We start from the raw sequence: 23375 nt of genomic DNA on the forward strand, positions 1-23375 counted from the left end.
CAAACTGAAATATTATCTGCACTTACCAAATATTGTCTCTTTCTGATTTGTCTTTGGAGTAGGTAGCCATAATAAAGGAAGGACTTGCTGATCAGCACATCAGTTTTCCAAGTCAACTTGGGAAAAATTTCTCTATCCGCATTCTTTTTAAAACACTGCATTTGAGACCCCATGGTGAAATGAAAAATTTATATTTGTTCAAGGATGGATTTAGTAGGGCACCTGGGTGGCTCAGTTGGTTGAATGTCCGACTTTGACTCAGGTCATGATCTTGCAGTTCACAAGTTTGAGCCCCATATCAGGCTCTGCTGTCAGTGCACAGCCCTCTTTGGATCCTCTGTCCCCTTCTCTCTGTCTTGTGCTCTCTCTCTTTCTAAAAAAAATAAACGTTAAAAAAATATATATTAAAAAAATTATGGACTTAGTAGAAAGTATATCTTCAAATCCTTCTTGCAACTATTGAAACTGTACTCAGAGAATGAAATCGGCACCCATGGACTCTCTACTCTATCAAAGATCATGAACGATGGACAGCAGCCCAGAAAGAAGAATGTTAAGTTTCTTTCTGTGTCCCTTATAGTTACTGTAGCTATTTTTTTTTTTTGATCTGTGATTCCATTATTTTGTCTTCAGAAGAACCTTTGTTACACCTCTTCTCTCATCTTTAAGACTATTACCTTGAACAGTTCTGACCCTCATATGAAAATAGTTGCAAATGTACTAGAAACTTCTGTCTCAGCTAATGAAGAAAAAAAAAAGTGAAAACTGGCCCAAGCCCCTGTGACCTGCAGATCCTGACTTTAGTTCTTTAGGTTTAAGGGTCCAGGAGTAGAGGTTGGCCAGAAGTGGTTCCTGACTAATTCTAAAATAGACCTTACTCTGCAAAGGCCCTTCTGTCTGCATCCCACCCAGGCATAGATAGACCCGCGAAAGGTTTGTAGTGAAGAGGTACCAAAAAAGAGGGAGGTCGAAAGCAGGGATGACAGGCTAGGTAGGAAAAATGAAACCAAGTAAGTTTAATCATAAGTTTATTATTACAGTTGTCTCCATATATTGTGAGCCCATTTAAATGTGATTTTATTGATGATTTTTCTTTAAGAGTTTCTTTCGTGGAAGGGTGCCTGGGTGGCTCAGTTGGTTAAGCATCCAACTTTGGCTCAGGACATGATTTCAGGGTTCCTGGGTTTGAGCCCCACGTTGGGCTCTGTGCTGACAGCTCAGAGACTGGAGCCTGCTTCGGATTCTGTGTCTCCTTCTTTCTCTGCCCTTTCCCTACTTGCACTCTGTCTCTCTCTGCCTCTCAAAAACAAATAAATGTTAAAAAATTTTCCTTCGTGGTAAAAGTGGCTAATATCATTATTCTTGGAGGTAAAGTAGCAGTTACATTAATCAAACACAGATATACCTCTGTGCTTAACATAGAGGGCTAGAGAGGACAAGCCCCACCTGTTCTCAGTCTGTGTTCTCTGCCCTTAGCACTGACAGCTGCAGCTGGAAGGGGCAAACTGGAGGTATGTCGTCTGCTCTTGGAACAGGGGGCAGCAGTGGCCCAGCCAAACCGCCGAGGGGCAGTGCCCCTATTCAGCACTGTCCGCCAGGGCCATTGGCAGGTAAGCAGGGCAGCTACTTCCAATCCCTCACGTAGGGGTGAGTTCTAGACAGGGCCTTCTGAGGCAGAGAGCAAAAAAATCACAAAGTTTGGGTTACTCAGCCATCATCATGTTTGACGACTTGGGCCTTTGTTATTAATATTCTGGTTAACTGAGAATATGTCAGAAAGTTAACATTCAGAATCATCATCATTAAAAAAAAATCATCAAAAAAACTTTAAGAAAGCGGGGGGCGGGGGGCACCTAGGTGGCTCAGTCGGTTAAGCATCCAACTTCGGCTCCTGATTTCACAGTTGGTGGGTTTGAGCCCCGCATCAGGCGCTATGCTGACAGCTCAGAGCCTGGAGCCTGCTTCCAGTTCTGTGTCTCTCAACCTCTCTGCCCCTTCCCTGCTTGTGCTTTCTTTCTCTCAAAAATAAATAAATGTTTAAAAAAATTTTTTTAGACATCATGATCTATATTGTATAGAAGAACTAGCTACTTTTGGCCTGGTCATGGAGTGACTCCTTCTCATACCTCACAGTATCCACAGGTTCTCTGGAAGGTTTATACCCCAACAGACCCCTACTAGCTTGCTTGCAGGTATCTCAGGCTTGCCAAAAGAAAATGTGGTGTATGTAAGTTCTAGCTGTGCAGTCTTTCCAGATGTTTGAATTCCAGATAAATGCTAATTTATACACTTAGGATGGAAAAGAAAGCATATTGGTATTAATCTTTGGAAGCATTTGTGTAGAAAAAAAGGCTCTAGAAGCCAAACAGTATTAAAGAGTTATCAAGGACACTTTATTATATTCCCTTCAGTCGTAAGTATTCACTGCAGGTAGGCTTACAACCCCTACAGATCAATAAAATGGCACTGGCATAAGTAGTGACTTATGTTGGAGCTCCCATTATGAGAGCATCTTTGTCTACGTGTTGGCCTTTTTTATCTTAAATTCTCTTTTACTCAGGGGCTGAATCAGAAATACACAGTTGAATTTTCATGTGGCTATCCTTTAAAGAGTCAGACATCAAATCACGTGGTACTAGCACTGTGCAGACACTAGAGGGAGTTCTTGCAGCAGAAAGTTACATGCAGAGGTGACTCACCTGTACAGCAGGACGAGATTCCACAGTGTAGGCAACAACATGCATGTGTCTGCCCAGCAGCTCTTCCTGGATAATTTGTCCCTGTTTCTCTGCATTTGCAGATTGTTGATCTTTTACTCACCCATGGAGCTGATGTCAACATGGCAGACAAGCAGGGTCGTACCCCACTGATGATGGCTGCCTCTGAAGGCCATCTAGGAACTGTGGACTTTCTACTTGCACAAGGTCAGTCCTGGGATCCCAGAGCTGGGGATGGTCAGTGCCTATAGTAACCCAAGGAATTCATGATTTCCAGTGATGGAGTCTAAGAGATGTTAAGAATAGATACTATTCATCTAGTTGGTTAAAATATGAAGGTCTGTCTCCTTTCCTCTTGGATACAGTGGGACCCTTTCACTCTGATAGTCTTTGTTTCTTTATGGCCTGAGGGATTTTTGGTATTCTAATCAAACTAACATGTTCTAAATTCTTTAACTCAAATCTGTAATCTTCAAACTTTGATTTTTTTAATATACACTCAGCAGATGTTCATCTTCCAAAGACTGCAGTTTTTCTTTATCAGTTATCTTGTAGGCCTGCACAACTAATACTTTTCTTGTATCCAGAGGAGGCAGACAGAGATTAAGACGGTTGCTTACAGTGGGACCCTATATGAGAAATCAGGATATTATTATTTCCCTGTTGTAATAAACTCCTTTGACATTAACCAACATTCATATACTCCTGGTGAATGGGAAATAATAAAGCAGATTGTAGACACACCACCTTCAAAAGCGTTTCAGGCTCCTTTTGATTGCTCTGACCTCAATCATCTGTACAAAACAGAGGTGCGTGATGGTGGACTTGTATCGTGGGAAAGTCGCACGTGACTCTACAGTACCATCTAGTGGAGTTTGAGCATTTACATGAAGCAGAAGGTAGTAGACTGTGAGGAGCCTAATGATTCCATTCCAGATAGCCTTCCCTCTAAGCAAACTGGACCTAAACATCAATAATTACATCTCTGGGCATGCACACTTCAGGGAAACCAGCCCCCTGAAGAATCACACCCAGGCCAGCACAACAGCAGGTAGTTGAGTTAGGAAGAAAACAAGGTTTCTTCTAAGATTTCAAACTAAAACTCAGCCAAAGATTTATTGGGTCTTTAGCTATATCCTCCAAAGATTCGTTTGTTTCCACAGCCTCAGACTCATAACACTGGGTCTGAACCAGAGAACTGCTCTTCCAGTGTGCAAAGTGGTTCTTGCTTCCCCAATACAAGCCAACAAACAAGTCTGGTTTCATGATATCTATCCTCACTTCTGCCAAGAGGGGGTTGGGGGAGAAAAAGGGGCGTACCTAGATTCTCAGGATAAGATGTGGCATGAGTAAATGTCCCAGAACAACCCAAGTCTGCTGGAAAAGGCAGGACCTCTTCAGCCACTGATAACCTTCAGATCACTGCACAGTGTCTGTCACATGCCAATAGAAGCTTATCAGACACAGATTCCAGAGATTTGTTCTCCCTTACCATTGCAGACATGCTGGTCTTTGTACTACTGACCTTCCTCAACTTATGATGGGGTTACGTCCTGATAAACTCAAGTTTAAAATATCTTGTTGAAAATATCTTAAGTCCAGAATGCATTTAATACATCTAACCTACAGAACATAATAGCATAGCCTTGCCAACCTAAAACGTGTTCAGAACACTTATATCAGCCTTCAGTTGAGCAAAATCATCTAACACAAAGCCTACTGTATAATAGTGTTGAATATCTTGTATAGCTTATTGAATACTGTACTGAATGTGAAAAACAATGGCTGTGTGGGCCCAGAATGGTTAGAAGTGTATCCGCCATTGACCCTCATGCTAGTGCAGCTGCCAGCGAGCCGCGGCTCACGGATATTAGCCAGCATCACAAGAGAGCACCGTCCCCACACATCACTAGCCTGGGAAAAGGTCCAAATTCAAAATTCGCAGGATGGTTTCTACTAAATGCGAATCACTTTCACACCATCGTAAAGTTGAAAAATTATAAGTCAAACCATCATAAGTCAGGGATCCACAGTATTTCATTTTTTCACACTTAATTCAGAGACTTCCACTAAAGCAACAAACCCTACAAACAGGTATGTAGCCCACATTATTCGCAGAACACTATTCTAGTGATATGCCAGTGAGTGATTTTCTTTTAACTAACACACTATAGTCTGTGCCCTGTAAGAGTCTGTAATCTGGGAAGGAAGGAATGGAACAAAAATACCTGAAAAGCCAAGAATCCTAAGAGCTCTCATAAAGGTATTTCAGTTAGGAAAGGGCAGACCTTGAAAGGTGACTAGGAAAAATGTTTTGTTTTAGGGAGGGGATCGTAAATGAAAAGTTAGGGAGGAGAACCAACACACAACAGGTTTAAAGAAATATGCGAGTTGTCCAGTGAACTCATGACGGCTCTTGGGAAGTAAAATTGGAAACGTATGTGGAAAGAAACTGAAAAGGAACAGATTAAAAGAGGTTTTGGCTTAATTCTGAAGGCAATGGGGAGCCTTTCAAGGTTTTTTAAAAGAGAATTGATGCCAGAGTTGTGCTTTAAAAAAAATCACTCTGGCAGTAGTGCGAATAGTAGATTTGATGGAGAAATTAGAGTGGACCAGGGGATCAATTAGGAAGCATTGTAATAGAATAGATGAGAAGTAATGAGGCGCTAATCCAGGTGCAGTAGCTGTTAGACTAGAACAGAAAGGCCAAGTGCAAAAAATGATTTGGGATATAAAGAGCAATTACATGTAGGAAGGATAGTTGAGTTGAAGCTAACTCCAGAATGTTAAAATGGATGTTTGGAAGAGGTGTGATTCCATTAACTGCAAACGAAAGAAAAGAAAGAAGAGGAAGATTACATATTGAATTTTGGATGTAAATTGAATATAGGGGTTTATTTCATGTGTATCTCCAATTTCTTAAATTCCAGCTTTCCTCTTCTATGGAAGGTCACCTTATCTGTAACATACATCTAGAACGTTCTTATCCTGCTTCTTCCACCAATGGAGGCTCTGTCCAGGGAATTTATAGATGTTGCATCTGAGAAAACTCCTTAGGTTCTGTCCCACATTCAAATCCATTCTGTGTTAGAGTCAATGTTTTCATTGCAATATATGACAAGATAACCCTATACATAAAGGGCTGTCATAAGGGCTAGAGGTATGGTACCTTCTAGCCCTTCATCCTGCTGTGGAAAGCCACAGAGTCTGGTTGCCTGACCTCTAGGGATACAAAGGTGATAGGGCGGGTAACTGCCAAGTAGACCCTGAGCCCAGCTGTGGCGCATCTCATATCTGAATCCTGTCCAGCTGAGGAGGCAGCCTGGAAAGTATTCTGTATGCAGTAAGCTGATCCTAATTTAGTTAGTATAACATGGCAACTGTGTGAAAAGAATTGTCTTAGGTACTCTTCACAACTAGCCAGGAAATGACAGGCTCTTTGCCATCCAAGAGCTTACAGTCTAGTCTAAGAATCAAATGTATATTGAATTTTAGACTAATTACAAAACAGTGTATCAAGTGTGCTTGATCCTTAGAGATGAAAATACAAATGTTGAAGAGAAACAGATGTAGAATACCAAAGAGGCTAAGAGAGTGGGGATGGGATCACTGAAGGCTGACAAGTTTAATTAAACTCTGAATTTCCTTGTGGCCTGGGCTCAGGCTCTTCCCGTGAGTTCATTTCCCCCACATTCTAGGGAGGGAGAAAGTGGCCTGGTACTGTCACCAATAATAAACATGTACTGAGCTCCTCCTGTTTTACAAGATTCTTTCTAGGAGTTTATACTACTACAAAGGGAAGACTTTTGCTGAGTTCTGAACACATCCATCGAGAAATTATTACATGCAAGTAGGATACATAAAAAAGATTAATAACGGAATAAGGTGACATATGTTATGCAGATTCAAGATGAGGTAACAGTGATCAGAAGCTTCCTGGAAATAGGGGGATTTTGAAATGGTTGCTAGAGAATGGGTAGAAGTGAGGCAGGTCATGGGGAAGGAAAAGATTCCCCATGAGAAAGCAAACATGACCAAAAGTGAGGATACAGAATATTATGGGAGAGTCTAGAGGCAGTGAGCACATCCATTCGGCCCAAGTAGAGGATTCTCCCAGGGGTGTAATGTAATGAAACTTAAGCATAGAGAGGAAGTTTGGGGGTAGATTGTGGAGGACCTGGAATACCCAGTAAAAACAACTGGGCTCTCTTCTACTGAAAGCTTGTAGGATCTTTTTTTTTTTTAACAGTTTTATTGAAAGACCACTCACATACCAGAAACAAAGCTGTGCGTTGGCAGAGCATACACCTTAAGTACCAGCTTTCCCTCCTGCTCTGAATTTTCATGTTTTTTGGGTTTCCTCAGGCTTGTGTTAATACTTACTCTTGTAGGTGCCTCCATTGCTCTCATGGACAAAGAAGGGCTGACAGCCCTCAGCTGGGCTTGTTTGAAGGGTCATCTCTCAGTAGTACGTTCTCTGGTGGATAATGGAGCCGCTACGGACCATGCTGACAAGAATGGCCGCACCCCATTGGATCTGGCAGCTTTCTATGGTGATGCCGAGGTGGTGAGTGCCTTTAAACAAGCCTCTGGGTCATAGGGATCTTAGGGAAGATTCTCCGTCCATAATGTTTCCTAGGGTTAAGGGTAGAATAACATGTAGATGGTTCCTGATAGAAGGTTCTCAAATCCCTACTTGCTAGAGGACAGGAATATTCAAAATACCACTAAAGACGAAGAATACAGGAATGGCCTGTAAATACCATGGCCCCAGCCTGGTTTAGACCTGTGGTTAAATAAAGTCCAGGCAGCAGCCAGACTCAGTGGAGCAGCGCTGAGCCCTTGCACTTGTGTTAACTGTTCTCCTTGATCCATGTCCTAGGTCCAGTTCCTGGTGGATCACGGGGCCATGATCGAGCATGTTGACTATAGCGGAATGCGCCCTTTGGATAGGGCTGTGGGGTGCCGGAACACTTCTGTTGTTGTCACTCTTCTGAAGAAAGGAGCCAAGATAGGTAGGAGAAAGGAATAAGGTGCTGACCATCTGTGCCCAGGGGCCAGACTGGTCCAGTGGTCTGGCCGCCCTGGGTGTTTGGTGTGAGTGTGTGTAGTTTCCCCTCTGCCCTGGCCCAGTTATTGTCCAAGTGAACAGAAAGGCTCTTGGCCCAGAGCAAGCACCATCTGAGCCATGGTCTACACTACTCTGTGTCCAGAATCACATGGTTATCTGCCATGCCCCACGTAGCCTTGACCGGGAGGCTACTCTAACCTTAAGCACATCTTTGTGCTAATGCCTCTGTGCCAGCCCCGCCCTGTGAGCATCCTCGATCCCTGCGCTGCCCTGAGCCTCTGCTTTCCCTTGCTCTGTATGTGCTTCCGACTCTGCAGTCCCTGCTGCTGCTGTCCCACCTGCTCCCCCATCCCACAGACCTGTAGGCAAGGGTTGGCTGATATGCTGGCTTTTTTGCTGCCTGCCTCTCACTGCTGCTTTTTCCTTCTTTTTTTTTTTTTTTTCACCTTCATCCATTTTTTTTTCCTCTCCTACAACTTTTTGTTTTCTCCTTTCTTTGAAGGTTGTCAGACGTTACCGAGTCGCCCACGAGGTATATTTCACCGCTGTCAGCATCAGGCGTGGTCTGATGGCTTGGTCAGCTTTGCCTTCTCCTCTTTGATTTAGCCTGCATGAGTTCCCTACACCTCTAATCTTTTAATTTACTTCACCTTAAAAGAAGATTTTTTTTAATGACTGTTGTAGAGAATAACTTGAACTTTTGATAACTAACCCTGAAAAGCTTAGTTGGTAAATAATTCAGGTGTCTATAAACTAATCAATTTAACCTCTTCTTTCTCTTTGTGGGTAAAGTCGTCCTCAGTAATGTTGGCTTGTTTCACATCTTTTGACATTCAAATTGTACTCCTGCTTCAGAGTAAATCCCATGGAGGCCTATTTGATACTTAACAAATTAAGGGAGCCTTTAGAATCTTTAATGGTTCCCCTTCTGCAAAGTACAGATTTTTAAATTAAGAGACTAAACAGCTAGGGATTTTGAGTCCCAGGTTCTAAAATAAATTGCCCTTTTTGGATTTTTTAAATCTTGTGGTGACATTTAATGCAAACTCTTTCTCCCAATTACCTTATTTAAAATAACTCCAGACTTAGCCATGGCCTGCCCAAATACAACACACAGGCTTTGCTGCCCTCCTGTGGTGCAGGCTCAGACAGTTCAGATATTCTTATTTTAAGGTGAATACAAATCCAACGCAGCTTCTTGGCAGTGGGAGTCCCTAAGATACTCCCAGGTCTGAAAGATGAGGAAATTGTTGTGGAGCAAGTTGTTCTCTCAGCAGAAATTCCCCCAGGATGTTTTTTTCACCTAGCTTCCTACCACCCTTACATTGTCTGAGTTTTTTACCCATCATGCATCCTGTACACTACAGGTCCAGCCACATGGGCGATGGCCACCTCCAAACCAGACATCATGATCATCCTGTTGAGCAAGCTGATGGAAGAGGGGGACATGTTTTATAAGGTGAGAGGAGGAAGGAACAAAGTTTCCTCAAAGCAGCCACTGACTGTTTTCTATATGTAGAATCTACTAAAGTCTTGACACTCTCATCCGTGTCTCTAGAGGCAGAGGGAGAATGCCATCCCTCAGTGATGGGCTCATAAGTTGAGGATCCTGAGTTTTAAATTTCCCAACAAGAGAGCAAAAGTAGCCTACATAAGCCTGCAGCTGATCAATTTAAACACCAAATTTTACCTAGTTACTAATAGGCAGTTACATAGATTCTGCATGGAATCTGCTGGAAACTCATGGGACAAGTCAAATTATGTAGTACAGATACATAGTACTGGAAAGAGGCATTGATCTTTGCTTTCATATTTAACACATACATTGGTTTTTAAAAGTCTGTAGTGATAAAACTGGTCAGCATCCCTGAATAAGATAAGGAAATCGAGACAAATAGCAATTATAAGATTTGCTTAAAGTCACTCACAATGACAACAAAAAAAGTATGGAGTCTTTTTGTACTCATAATTGAAGCTTAAGTCTCCATAGCCCTAACAGAGACTCACTCCTGTGGCCTCTAGGAAGTCCCATAAGGACATTACATGTCAGGGGCTGCCTGGCTGGCTCAGTCAGAAGAGCACATGACTCTTTATCTCGGGATTGTTAAGTTTGAGCCCCACGCTGTGGGTAGAGATTACTCAAGTATATAAAACTTAAGAAAAAAAAAAATTACGTGTCATAGTTCTCTGGTTATGTTAAGATTAGCGGCATCTTCTTCTAAAGGTAAATACAAATCCAACCTCACTGAGATATCCCTGGGCCTGAAGATGGGGAATGATTATGTAGCACGTTATTTCCATGTCCCACCCATCCCTGTGTAAGAAGCGTACAGAGTTCCTGGGAGCAGGGTTGTATTTCCTGAGGACCCTTTGTGTGAAAGTCATGATAATCTAGGACTCTCAGGCTTCTATGAAACTTGAGTCCTGACCCAACCAGGATTTCACATGACTTCCAAGAAGGGTCTCATTACTCTAGGACTTTGGGATAGCACTGCTGTCAAGAATCTAAGCCCTGGTTAGAATATAATTTCTGATATTCTGAGACAAGGAGTCCTACCTCCTAATGAGGTTAGGCAAGCTACTGCTGTTCCCACCCAGAATTCTACCTTGGCCAACTCTAGATCTGTCCTTAATGAATGGTGCTGCAGAGAAAATCAAAAGGTCAGGATCCCTGGTAGAGTTGCAGCTGTACAGAAGGAATGGAGTAGATTAAGATCAGCTAAATGAATGGGAGATGCCTCGTGCATCTTTCTGAGCTCAGCTGATAGATTTTCAGATACAAAATGTAAGAAAAGTTCAAGGCCCCTGTGACCAGATCCCTAGGCTGGGATTTACTTCATGGTGGAAAATCCCTCCTGCACAGATGGATCACACATTCTAAACTTCTCTTCTCTACTACCACCTTACCCCAAGCCTTTTTTAAAGACAGGGGGAAACTGACTGATACTATTTATTCACTGAGATTAGGGAAGCAACAGCTAGACTGTTTTAGCTCCCACCTCCTTGCAAGGAAGAGAATGACCTCTCCTAGGGGACTGGCAAGGTGGGACATCAAACAGGAAAAGAACTTTCCAGGCAGGCCAAAAGTAAAGAAGTAGTAATAACTCTGGAGTGGTTGAGACTAGGAAATGATGTGTGTCCCAGGGAGATCAGGTCAAGAAAAAGCTCCTTTGAAATGAGCAAGGTCCGTCTCTTGGGAATCCAGTTGGGAAGCTGGAGGTTCCAGGTGTTGGTTCTCTGGCTTAGGTCTTGGGTATCCCCTTCAACCTTGCCCGTCCTGCCAGGCGAGTTTCCTGTTGAAAAGACTGGGCCCTCTGCTCTCACCACCAGGGCCAGACCTACTCCCTAGGCTGGTGGTTGGGAGGGCTAACTTAGTACTTGGCTGCGGAGAGGAGGAAGGGAGTGGGGCCACACCTCCTCAGCTGCTCAGCAGACCAACTGTGTGTTTTGCCGTCTTGTACTCCCGTTAGAAAGGTAAAGTAAAGGAAGCTGCCCAGCGCTACCAGTACGCTCTGAAGAAATTCCCTAGAGAAGGGTTTGGTGAGGACTTGAAAACCTTCCGGGAACTAAAGGTGTCTCTCCTCCTCAACCTCTCTCGATGTCGCAGGAAAATGAACGTAAGTCCCTCTCCTCCCAGCTGCTTTCTACAGCCCTGGAAGTTGACAGCCCGTGTCACTCACTGGCTCTTACCAGGCCCCTGAAATCGTTCTCTGCCCCATTTGGAACTTGGTTGTCCTTCACAGAGCACTGACATTTGCAATTTGAAAGAAATCAAGTCTAAGTACAATCCGTATCTGAAACTATAAAAAAGTTAATGCTGTGGGCACTTTGGTAGCTTTCTGAATTTTTAGTTCCCACTGAAAGTGATTGGAATACCATCATCATTACCTCCTACCCCCAAGTCAGTTTTCTGGTCTTTGGGAAAATGTGAGAGCAGTGGTCACTAGAATTCCAGCTGCAATTAGATATGAATTTTAGTCACTCCCTTCCCTTCTCATAGACCCCTAGTCACTTAAGGCAGGGCTGGAAAGAAGGCTCAGGACCATGGACTTCAAGGTTTATTTCAAAGGCTAGTCTTGAACTTTTCCCTCCTCTCCTCATCTTTTTACTCCAGCATGCCATGTCCATTCTTGTCAAAGAGGGAATCTTAGAACTCTTCCTGGTCCTCTGTTATCTCCCACGTAGTACTTGGTCCTTCTCACCTGCCATGCACATACCGTCTCTGATGCCCTCAGCCACTGCTCCTGTGACACACAGATGCTCCCAGGCCAAGAACCCTCTCTCAGAGACCGGGAGTAGCTGAGATCGTGTCAGGAATCTCTGACAGCCCCCCCGCCTGAGGTCTCACAGTTACTTCAGGAGCTAAAAACAATCCACGCCAAACAGGAATGCTGATACTTAGAGAGCTCAGCTGTGCAAAAGTGAGATTTCAGCTGCAGGGGCAGGGGGTCTGCTGGCATTTCCAGAGAGGGGGTCTGCTAGCAGTTGTGTACATGAGCTTCACATCCTCCGTCTAAACCCTGGCAACGAGAAGAGCCTTGTAGACGCACGTGTCTCAGAGGACACAGTTTCGGCCCAAGGAGGCAGAGTTGCCCCAGGTGCTGAGGAGAGGGGGAATGCAGTAGCAGTTCCTGTGGGAAGAGGACACCCCAGGGGAAGGCAGTGAGGCCCTTCTGTGAAACATAACCAGATCAGCAGTACCCAGGGTCCCCCGTGGCAGCAACCCATGAGAATGAGATGAAGCTAGGAGCTGCCGTCAGCCTGCTGCCTTCTCTTTTGCCTGAACAAATAATCTGCTCCTTAGAAGCATTCCAAAGCTTGCCAGAAATGGTGATTGTCCAAAAGAAAAGAAGGGTAAGGTTGGAAACAGAGTAGCAATAGGTGACTCCCATAAGATGGAATACTTCCTCTCTATAGAGCTCCACACTTGCTCAGAAACAGGTGACAGCCACCTCCCATGACCAACACTGAACCAAACACCTGAGGTCTGCGTCTCAGTCAGAGATGGCCCATCACTTTTTCTGGTTAATTTCTACCCAGGCCCCAGGCCCTTGTTCCACCTCAGGAACACGCATGTCACCAGAGGTTACTGTACTAAGGCTCTGACATTGAAAGAAGAGAAAGCACTCTGTCTTTAGCTTAGTATGGAAGGCTGCCTTTAAACGTACGGCTCTGTTACCCATGTGCCTGTTCCCAGGGTTCTCCTAGGAGGACACATGAGACCACACTCCTCAGGGACCCCACTCCTCAGATCACACCCTCAGGGACCTCAGGATCAAGAGATGAGGGGACAACACAGACCCCGGTCATAGCCTTGGCCCTCTCTTATTTTAATTTTTTTGTTTTAAATGCATCTAAGTAGGGAACCAGTTCAGAGAAGGAGAGGCCAGAGAAGCCCCTGTGAAATAGAAAGGAAACTACCAGTTACCGAGCCTCCGCCATGTGCCGGAAACCGCATCAGGGGCTTTCCAATGCGTCATCCCACTTACTTGCACTTGCAGAGTAGACATGGGTGAGAACACACGGCACACCCTCTCAGGGGCTCCAGGGGGGACCAGAGGCCTGAACCCAAGTCTGTCTGGGGTCCCTACCCTATCTGGTCTCCATGGTCAGTGCAGTTCTCCTTTACGCAGACCGCATCCTGCTGGAGCTCACTCACCCGTTAGGAAGCCGAGGAATAGTGGGTGTGACAGGAAGCCAGGGGTAGGATGAGCGCCTGCGTGAGGTACATGGATGTGTTTGCCTCACACACACCGTGTAACAAGAGTCCCGGTTTCCAACTTCAGGAGCTTCACTGGGTTAACATCTGGCTTCTGGGCTAGAAAGAACTTCATTAGAACAGCAGAAAGAAGGCAAATTAAAAGTATCTTCATGCTTCCGGGCAGATAAATTCCCCGGGAGCTGTTGCAGGGCCACACAGGGCAAAGGTGAAGGAACTCCCAGTCTGGGCCACGTGGCTAGAGCCGTGCCAGGCATGTCGAGAATCCCAGGTGTTCCATCCATAAATGTCAAACAAATGTACCTGTAATCTGTTTTATTCCCAAATTGTCTATTTTTCATATCTCTTCAATGACTCATTTGCACACCTATTGTAATGACAGGATTTTGGAATGGCGGAGGAATTTGCTACTAAGGCCTTGGAGCTGAAACCGAAATCTTATGAAGCTTACTATGCGAGAGCAAGGGCCAAACGCAGCAGCAGGTGAGGAGAGAGAGAGAGAGGGTGAAAAGCAAGAGATCTCTGTTCCGAAAATCCGGCCAAAGCCATGTAGGCCGTCCTGGGACCTATGTACCCAAATGTGTCTATCCCTGAGGATTTTTAGGGCCAAGCTTTGGGGATGGCTCCCATAGCGCAGAGTTCCGCTTAAGACTGGCGTGTCTTCAGGGCTGTGGAGCTCTAAAACATTTCACTTTGGGAGAAAAATGCCTTTGCGTTGTTGGAGAATGGCACCTTCTTCCAAGAAGCCTCTGCCGTATCTCAGTCACTTTTTAACCCCTAAAGCAGATAGCATAAAGAGACACTGGTGACTTAAGAAGAGGTCACATAAGTAAAACATCTTCCTGGCCCTTTTAGAGAAATAGGATGGGTCACTTACACCACAGGCTCCTCTTTCTTTTCCTAGAGGCATTTGAGGAGTCCCTGTGGTATTCAGTCTTCCTTCTGGGGCTCTCCTCAAGTCTGGTGGCATCAAACCTCCTCCTCACCTAAATCCCCACCACCACCACACCACACACTCATGGAGACAGGAGGTCCTTGCTGCCAGGATTGAGGGGGCCCAAGAGAAACTCCATCCCTCGTGTCCATCTGCTGTGGCTTGGCCAATGGGAAGGAAAGGCTCCAGAAAGACCTAGAACCAGCCATCACTGATCTCTGGATAACTTGTCACTGTCCTTGATGCTTCCTGCCCAGTGCCCTCCCCTTCTCCTTAACATGGCCTGGGAAAGAACTGCTTCAGGGTCAGTGTTGTGGCCAGGGGCGATATGGTCCTGAAAAACCAAATCCAGGTTAAGTCTCAGCAATGATGGTGGCAGAAATATTAGTCTTAACTAGCTGGGGTAACAGAGTCCTTACAGAAGCTTGACTATCAAATTCTCTTTTTCCCCAGATAATTCCTTCCCCACAAGGCCAGTTGCCCCTTTCCTGGGCAATCTTAATAGAGAGGATGGGAATATCTCTGAGAGTTCTTGTCCTCATCTGTAAATTAGAATCCGAGTTGCCTAGTCAGCAAGCGTCATACCTGCCCAGCTCTGATGTAGCAGAACAGAGGAGCAACAGTGCTGGGGTGCAAGGGGAAGAAAAGGGCGGAGGACAGTCTTCTGGCCTAGGACGGAACAGGCCTGAAATTCGGAGCCAAAATATCGAGAATATAAAGAAAAAATTATGCTGGATCAGCAAGATTCTTAAATATTGTAGTTAACTGTTTTGTTGCTAAGCTAATTGACAGTGACCCTGTAAATGACAACCCCACCCAACTCTGATACTGCCTGGTGTGCATTTGGGCACTAAGAGAATCTTCCTGAAGGGCCTGGCTGGACTGATGAAATGGGGCCATTTCTCTACTAATCCCAGAGAGGCCAGAAGGAAGATGGAGGGTAAACAGGCTAAGGAAGCATTCTGGACTCTTCCAGAATGACAGCCTACCTGTTTCCTTCCTTACAAATCAAACAAAACCACCCCCCAGACCCCCACAGATGCCACCCCAGTTCTCTAAAATAGCGACCGTGGTCCTCAGCTCTTGGTGATTCCCGTTGATTCAGAATAACCCCAGTTCCTGTGTTTACATTTTGTCAAGCAGACAGTTTGCAGCAGCCTTAGAGGATCTGAACGAGGCCATCAAGCTCTGCCCAAACAACCGTGAGATCCAGAGGCTCCTGCTGCGCGTGGAGGAAGAGTGCCGACAGATGCAGCCGCCGCCGCCGCCGCCTCAGCAGCCGCCTCAGCCGCCGCTACCAGAAGAAACGGAACCCGAAGCACAGCACGAAGATGTATACTCTGTACAGGATATGTTCGAGGAGGAGTACCTGGAACAGGATGTTGAAAATGTCTCCATTGGCCTCCAGACCGAAGCTCGGCCCAGTCAGGGGCTCCCGATAATCCAGAGCCCGCCCTCCTCCCCAGCCCATCGGGACTCAGCCTACATCTCTAGCTCACCGCTCGGCTCGCATCAGGTCTTTGACTTCCGTTCCAGTAGTTCTGTAGGCTCTCCCACCAGACAGAGCTATCAGTCCACCTCACCCGCTCTTTCTCCAACTCACCAGAACTCTCATTACAGGCCCAGCCCACCACATACGTCCCCAGCCCACCAGAGCGGGTCTTACCGCTTTAGCCCCCCTCCCGTGGGAGGGCCAGGCAAGGACTATCCAAGCCCTCCTCCGTCCCCCCTCCGTAGAGGCCCTCAGTACCGGGCCAGCCCTCCAGCTGAAAGCATGAGTGTCTACAGATCCCAGTCGGGCTCACCCGTGCGCTATCAGCAAGAAACAAATGTTAGTCAGCTTCCTGGCAGACCAAAATCTCCATTATCCAAAATGGCCCAGCGGCCCTATCAGATGCCTCAGCTTCCTGTGGCAGTTCCCCAGCAAGGGCTCAGGCTACAGCCTGCCAAGGCCCAGATTGTGAGAAGCAACCAGCCCAGCTCAGCGGTTCATTCAAGCACCGTCCTCTCCACAGGGGCCTATGGCCAAGTAGCCCACTCAATGGCTAGTAAATACCAGTCTTCGCAAGGAGACATGGGAGTAAGTCAGAGCCGGTTGGTTTATCAAGGGTCAATTGGGGGGATTGTAGGGGATGGGAGGCCCGTGCAGCACGTCCAGGCCAGCCTGAGTGCAGGTGCCATCTGTCAGCATGGAGGGTTGACCAAAGAAGACCTTCCACAGCGACCTTCCTCAGCATATCGAGGTGGTATGAGATACAGCCAGACACCACAGATTGGCCGTAGCCAGTCTGCATCCTATTACCCAGTCTGTCACTCAAAACTAGATCTGGAGCGCTCCTCCAGCCAACTAGGTTCCCCTGATGTGTCACATTTAATCAGAAGACCTATTAGTGTCAACCCTAATGAAATCAAGCCCCACCCACCAACTCCCAGGCCATTGCTGCACTCCCAAAGCGTAGGCCTGCGCTTCTCTCCATCTAGCAATAGTATCTCATCAGCCTCCAACCTCACTCCTACCTTCCGGCCATCTTCCTCGATTCAACAAATGGAGATCCCACTAAAACCGGCGTATGATAGGTCATGTGACGAGCTGTCACCGGTGTCTCCCACTCAGGGAGGTTACCCCAGTGAGCCCACCCGATCCAGGACCACACCATTCATGGGGATCATAGATAAAACAGCCCGGACTCAACAGTACCCCCACCTTCACCAGCAGAATCGGACCTGGGCCGTGTCATCCGTGGATACCGTTCTCAGTCCCACGTCTCCAGGCAACCTGCCTCAGCCTGAGTCCTTCAGTCCACCATCATCCATCAGCAACATTGCCTTTTATAACAAAACCAACAATGCACAGAATGGCCATTTGCTGGAGGACGATTATTACAGCCCCCATGGGATGCTGGCTAATGGGTCCCGCGGAGACCTCCTGGAGAGAGTCGGCCAGGCCTCCTCATACCCCGATGTGAAGGTGGCGCGGACCCTCCCTGTGGCTCAGGCATATCAGGACAACCTGTACCGGCAGCTGTCCCGGGACTCTCGACAAGGGCAGACATCCCCTATCAAACCAAAGAGACCATTTGTGGAGTCTAATGTTTAAAAGACGTTCGTTGGAGTGAGACCCATATGTTTTCACTGCACATCTTCAGGCTTGGTTTCCACATCTGAGGTAGTTCTCTGGCTTAATTTCTCATGCAGTTTCTGTGTGGTGTTTAGAGGTGGCAGCCCCGTGCTGGAGTTCTTTGCATGCAGCCGACTGGGAAGCTGGCCTCCCGTGAGCCAGGACTTCAGTTTCTCTCGTCTGTGCCCCAGCCACATGCTCTCTCCCTCTCTTCCGATGCCAGCGAGGAGATTGTTGTGCCGTGTGCTTTAACCCAGGGAGATCAGACACACTGGTCAGCTTTTTCCAGGAGACAATCGCTTTCACTGATGTTCTTGTTGTGTAAATGTCTTTCTCCTTTTTTACAAAAATAAGATGTTCTTGTTCGTTTTCTTCTAGGAACTTTAGAAAGAGTATGACGCCCCTTTGCCTTTGCATTCTTATCCAGTGTTATCCAAATAGCCAACCCCAGTGCATTCTTGTGCCATGGTGTCCTCCCCTGGACTGCCAGCTCCCTGCAGTCATCGGGTCTAGAATGTTCATTTAGATTATTGCTGGTCTTCCTACGGGGGCAAAAGGATCAAGGAGAAAGAGAAGAAACAGGTCGATTAAATTAGAAGAAAAAAATATATATATATATATATATATAATTATTTGAAATGTCACTATGTTGATTTTTCAAGAAGCATTTTATGAATATTTAAAGAACAACTAGCCCTTTAAATAGTTCACCCAGCCAAGGAAATTGGATGAGAATCATGGATATTTTTAAATAATCCACTGAGAGTTATCCTTTAGGTTTTTAGCCAACAATTAACGATTAAAAGCTATTGATTTTCCATGGGGGGGGGGGGAGATACATAAATACATAGAAAGAGAGAGGAAGAAAGACTGTTCTGGATTCTCAGAAAAAGGCTATAGAAAATCTCTTGTCTTGGCGAAGTCTACTTTTTAAGTCCTGGTACATCACTGAGCATCATATCTCATAAAAGCAAACTCTTCGCCAAAGTTTGGTACAGTAGTCCTGTCGGGTCTTCACCTGGAGCCACATTGTGTTCTACTGGCCCTCTTTCTTTTAAACCCACATGGTACCGTGAAGAAATTGGTTCTTTGAGAAGCAAATTGAATTCTCTTGGGGCTGTAAGACTTTATTCCTGGAGTTTGCACCCAGGACTGTTGCACCCCATGCCAGGTGTCGTCTGATTCCGTTTCAAGATCTATAGTTTCATTATCTGTTTACTCTAGGGATTGTTTCTTCGTTTCTTTCTCTAGGTAGGAGGGTTTGGGGAGTGATCTTTGAAAACCAGGCACAGTGAAGTGTTTCAGGGAGCAGACAGACCCCTTTCAGCCCTGGGTGGGGGAACATGAGATAGATAGCAGGTCCTCTGATGCAGTTACCCTCCACACTTCTTCTGTGTCTTGAGGTCGTTTGCTGACCTGTCCTTTGCGTGACTGAGGCCAGCACAAGATGGACAGCAAGAACACTGAAACCAAAGCCTTAGCACAGGCCTGGTACTGACTGCGCATCAGCTCTTAGAACTTAAGAAGCTGAACAACAGAGAATCAGTTCTCTGTTACTACGAATCATTCTGCTCTGTGAGTAAAGAAAGGGCTATAGGAAGGGCAGTTTCCTGAATAAAAATCCAGATGTGACCAGACCTGTTTGTCATAGTAAGTGTCCTCTGAAAGTATCACTAAGACCTGGGGAGCATGCAGCTGAGATCAGAAACATTTCTCTACCAATTTAGATTCTGCCAAATAGACGGACCCCTCAGCCCCCAAGCCCGACACAGGCCAGGACTTGTCTCGGGGCCAGCTCAAGACCCAGAATCTTCCCACTCTCAGATGCCCAGGGACTGTCTCCTACTCAGACCAGGGTGGGCGCCAGTGTCTTGTCCCTTCCCTTCCCTTCCCCCTCTCTTGCTTCCATCTAGAAGGGGAAGCGTAGAGCTGTAGCATCAGCCTGCAGCCGGGAGCCCAGCTCCCGCTTTGTCCAGGTCTCAGCCCTACAGGGCCCTTTGCATCTCACCCCTCCCTGCCCACCTCTCACTGAGGAGCTGCTGCTACATTCTGAAAGACGTCCGTGTCTGTGAGGAAAGTGCCCCTGTGTGTCTGGAATGCCACACACACCACCTGCACTCAGCTGTCTAGGTGAGCGAGCAGCTTCTGCACCTCCCAGACATGCCACTGATGCCACTTGTCCCCAGGGTCTCTCTCGGCTTTCCTGGACAAACCGGAGATTTAGGGTCTATGCCTTATTGGGCAAAACACTTAAAACAGTCAAAATGCCATTCTTTTTTAGCCATTATAAGAGGGAGTGAATGTCACTACTGGGCGCCAGTTGAGTTTGACTAGAAAATGCCGACTGGACCTGATTGGGGGCAGGAGACCATTTTTCCTTGCTCAGCTGACTGCCCATGCCCTGTTGTGCTACTTCACTGCCATGGGATGATCTTAGTACTGTATCCCGGAGACGCCCTCTCCCCCAGCAGCACTCACTGAGTCCGTGTCTGGCTCCTGGTGGGGGAAGTTTTTCAGATGAAACTGGTTAAGTTCCAGTCACCCAATTCACACACCCTGAAATGGAGACAGTGGTAACAAACTTTAGCCTCTAGGTTTCTCACCAAATTGTACGTTTGTGTTCACCCAGAATCCTTGCACTAATGGGTTTTCATCACATCATGTCTATAAATGGGTGCACTTTACTGTTTGAATTTGTAACTCTGATAAATACTGGATATTTAAGTGTGCGTAATGTCTTCATTAGAAAATAGCAGAACCGCTCTTGTCTTTTAGTGTATCTTTCAAGGGAAAAAAAAAAGGAAAAAAAGGAAAGAAATCAAGCAGTGGATCACAGCATTTATAGCACAAGAAATAACTGTTGTATATAAGCATCAAAAGGATTAAGAATTTTTAAATACAAAAATATTTGCAGTGATTTTAAAGTGCTTTTCCAGCAATTTTCTTAGGGACTCCTGAGACATGGTTACTTTATTTACTGGATCAGTAAGGCACACAATTAACAATTAAAAATTAATGTTTATTTACAAAGTAAAGGGAAAACCTGTGTAACATGAGAATTTGGCATGGACAAAATGGAGACCATTTTGTATCTGCTGTTGTATCTTGTCCGGGTTGCAGACGTGCACTATTAAAGCCCCAAATTAATAGAGCACAAACCCTTCTTGTTCCTCTCCCACGTGCCCCTCTTTCTAGATGTGTTTAACTTAAACTCGAAGGCTCAGGAAAATTCCACTAATTAGAATCATGTACAGTACCCCAGGTCGTTGTCCAGAGATACAAGTTTGCTAATTTAGTTAAGCCTGGATTATTAAACACTTTTCCTAAATTATTGTAAACAGAACAGCCTAGAGAAAGGTATTCTCAGTCCTTATATTGTATAGTAGTTTATGAACCCCTCTCTAAATATTGGTATTTTTATATCCCAGAGATGTACCCAATAGAAAAATTAACCAGTATCTAATTTAATATCCATAAGTATTTTCCTTAGATTTTAGTCATATACAGTGGGTTATGTAGACGTCACCTTGCTTCAACCATATTCTACCACTAGGTGTCACTGTGGCTCTGCACCAGGCTCGTCTGGTGGCAAAGACCGGCAGCGCGTCCTCTGGAGGGGCTGCTTCCAGGGCAGCAGGCAGGCCCAGAGGGTTCAGGAAGGAGGGGACAAAGACCTGGAAAGGGGTCTTCACGCATCCGTGCCAGTCGTGGCAAGATAAGCTCTTTGACCGCTACCTGCTTTGGACCCTCAGCCAGGCAGAGGCCCAGAGAATGTTGACTAGAACTCCCTTCCTCTGATGGCCGGGTGGGTATGAGGAAGTCTCCTTTACTCCCCATGAGCTCCCCTCTCAGTTCCTCTTGGCCTCCAACTTGTACAACTCCAGAGATGTCACAGGTGGGTGGTTTGGTTCAAAAATAGTTATTTTTCTACTGCAGAAATGCCTTGGACAAAACCAGTTGCTCACTGAACCTTTGCCACAAAATGGAACAGGCTCCCCAGGGGGCAGGGTGTCCCCTCCCCGTCCCAGCCTCTCCCACCCTGTCTGTCTGTCCTTGGGCTGCCCACTTCTCACGAAGCCAACTTGCAAAGGCAGCCTGCTGCTGCTTCCACACCAAGGCCTGTGCCGCCCCGTTGCGCGCACGTTGGGAGGTGTGGCTTTTTCTCCTTTTCCTCTAGGAATTCCAGACTGACCATCTACCATGACTAACAACCATGAACAAAAAGGGCTTAGGGGTAAGAGCTACCTACAAAGACGTGTCATGGAAACCTTCACCATGCAATGCCTTGAACTCAGCTCTGGCTGCTCCCAAGAAAAGGTGGCTGGCTGGGGGCCTGGACACAAGCACAATGGGAATGGTGGAGCCACTGTGCAGAGCTACTTGAATAATCACTGGGTCTTCATCAACTCCTTTTATAACACAGACCACTCAAGGGCTGAAGTGTTGGTAACCTGCATTTCGGTGTCCAATGCCTCACAGCTGCTGAACCACCCTGAGATGCTTGTGGCCACGTGATGGCCACAGTCAGAGCTTTGAAAGTCAGTACCAAATGAATGCGTAATTGGACACCAAAAATCAAGTGTTACTTTCATGTTTCCTCACCCATACCATCTCACTTCTTCCTGCTGACTCTGATAATCTCCACTAAGCTGACCTGTCGGGTTTTTAGCTGAATGCATATAGGTGCAGGCCAGCATCACTCTTGTTTTTCAGACAGACCTACTCTGTGGACAGGAAGGAGCCTAGCTGCTTTGTTTTTGTAGCACTTACTGGCTGGAGTTTTCTTTTGCCTAACCGCTAACCAGAACACCTGGTTAGGGGGACTCCACTCGATCCCTTCGGTCCCCAGGACCAGACAGAGAGTTAATTCTGGAAAATTTAGTACTTGAATGTACCTGCCTTATTGTGTACCAGCTTACTGGAAAAAAAAGATAGAAAAGCCGGCTCCAGATCTCTCCTCCATTCACAGGTTATTTTGGAAATCCTGTAAGTTACACTTCCTGTTCTAGTTTATTTTTGTTTTTGTTTTTTCCTTTGGCTGATTCCTGCTGAGTGGGGCCAGTTCCTCCTCAGGCTCAGGGCAGGTGCCATTCTCAGGCATGGCCTCCTTTCCATCCAGCGCAGCATCTCCGTCTCTGTTCTGTCTCCTCCAAATCCAAGATGATTTTAATTAGTACAGACATGTACAGTCTACAATTAAAGAGTGATTTGTACTAATATGATTTTGATTCTTCCTCCTCTTTGCTGTCCTTTCAAGACACTTGCTGGAAAAAGCTTTAATGCACTTAGTTTTCCTTTAGGTTTTCTATGACTCAGATGTAAAGGACTTTCTCTGTACAGTATATTATCCAATGCATGTTTGTTCTCTCTCCCGATATATTGAACACCACACAGTTGTGAACTCGTGCAGTGGGGATGTCCCGCACCCCACAGAGGCATCTAGCCCCCTGTGTATAAGGAAAGACATTTTCCTTTGCTGTACTTGCTTGAGCAGTTGTATTGTCTGTACATGTGAGCTGTGTGAGGTAGATGTGAAAAGGTAAATGAATGCATTCTCCTGCCCATGTGTACAGATCGCCATCCGTACAATGAACTGTATGTATGAAAGCAAATGTACTTATTTATAAAGGGTAACACTTGGAAAAACACGGTGTTGTGGTGCTTTCTCCTTACGTTACGATACCTGCCCGGGGGGGGCTGACTCAGGCTCCCCCCTCACTGAGGCCTGCCGTGCCGAGGAGCCCTCCCCCAGGGACACGACTTTGGCAGGTTGAGACAGAGGCCACATTCCTGATGATTTGGTTGGTCTCTTGTGG

General features: G+C 46.0%; 1 protein-coding gene across 7 annotated transcripts in view; it reads left to right on the plus strand.

Moving 5' to 3' along the window:
- Nucleotides 1–23207, plus strand: part of TANC2 (tetratricopeptide repeat, ankyrin repeat and coiled-coil containing 2) — a 384022-nt gene extending 360815 nt beyond the window's left edge. For 4 of the 7 annotated variants that reach the window (XM_043584928.1, XM_043584930.1, XM_043584931.1 and 1 more), the window contains 9 exons: nt 1477–1610; nt 2801–2924; nt 7109–7284; nt 7600–7732; nt 8291–8320; nt 9156–9247; nt 11259–11405; nt 13890–13990; nt 15585–23207. In XM_043584928.1, the coding sequence (XP_043440863.1) occupies nt 1477–1610; nt 2801–2924; nt 7109–7284; nt 7600–7732; nt 8291–8320; nt 9156–9247; nt 11259–11405; nt 13890–13990; nt 15585–17538 (2891 nt within the window). In that variant the 3' untranslated portion in view covers nt 17539–23207. The remainder of the gene's footprint in view (nt 1–1476; nt 1611–2800; nt 2925–7108; nt 7285–7599; nt 7733–8290; nt 8321–9155; nt 9248–11258; nt 11406–13889; nt 13991–15584) is intronic. The other 3 variants (XM_043584929.1, XM_043584932.1, XM_043584934.1) reach the window with 1 other exon arrangement.
- The last annotated feature ends 168 nt before the right edge of the window (nt 23208–23375 follow it).

The sequence above is a fragment of the Prionailurus bengalensis genome, chromosome E1 (assembly GCF_016509475.1).
Source record: "Prionailurus bengalensis isolate Pbe53 chromosome E1, Fcat_Pben_1.1_paternal_pri, whole genome shotgun sequence".
Lineage (NCBI taxonomy): Eukaryota > Metazoa > Chordata > Mammalia > Carnivora > Felidae > Prionailurus > Prionailurus bengalensis.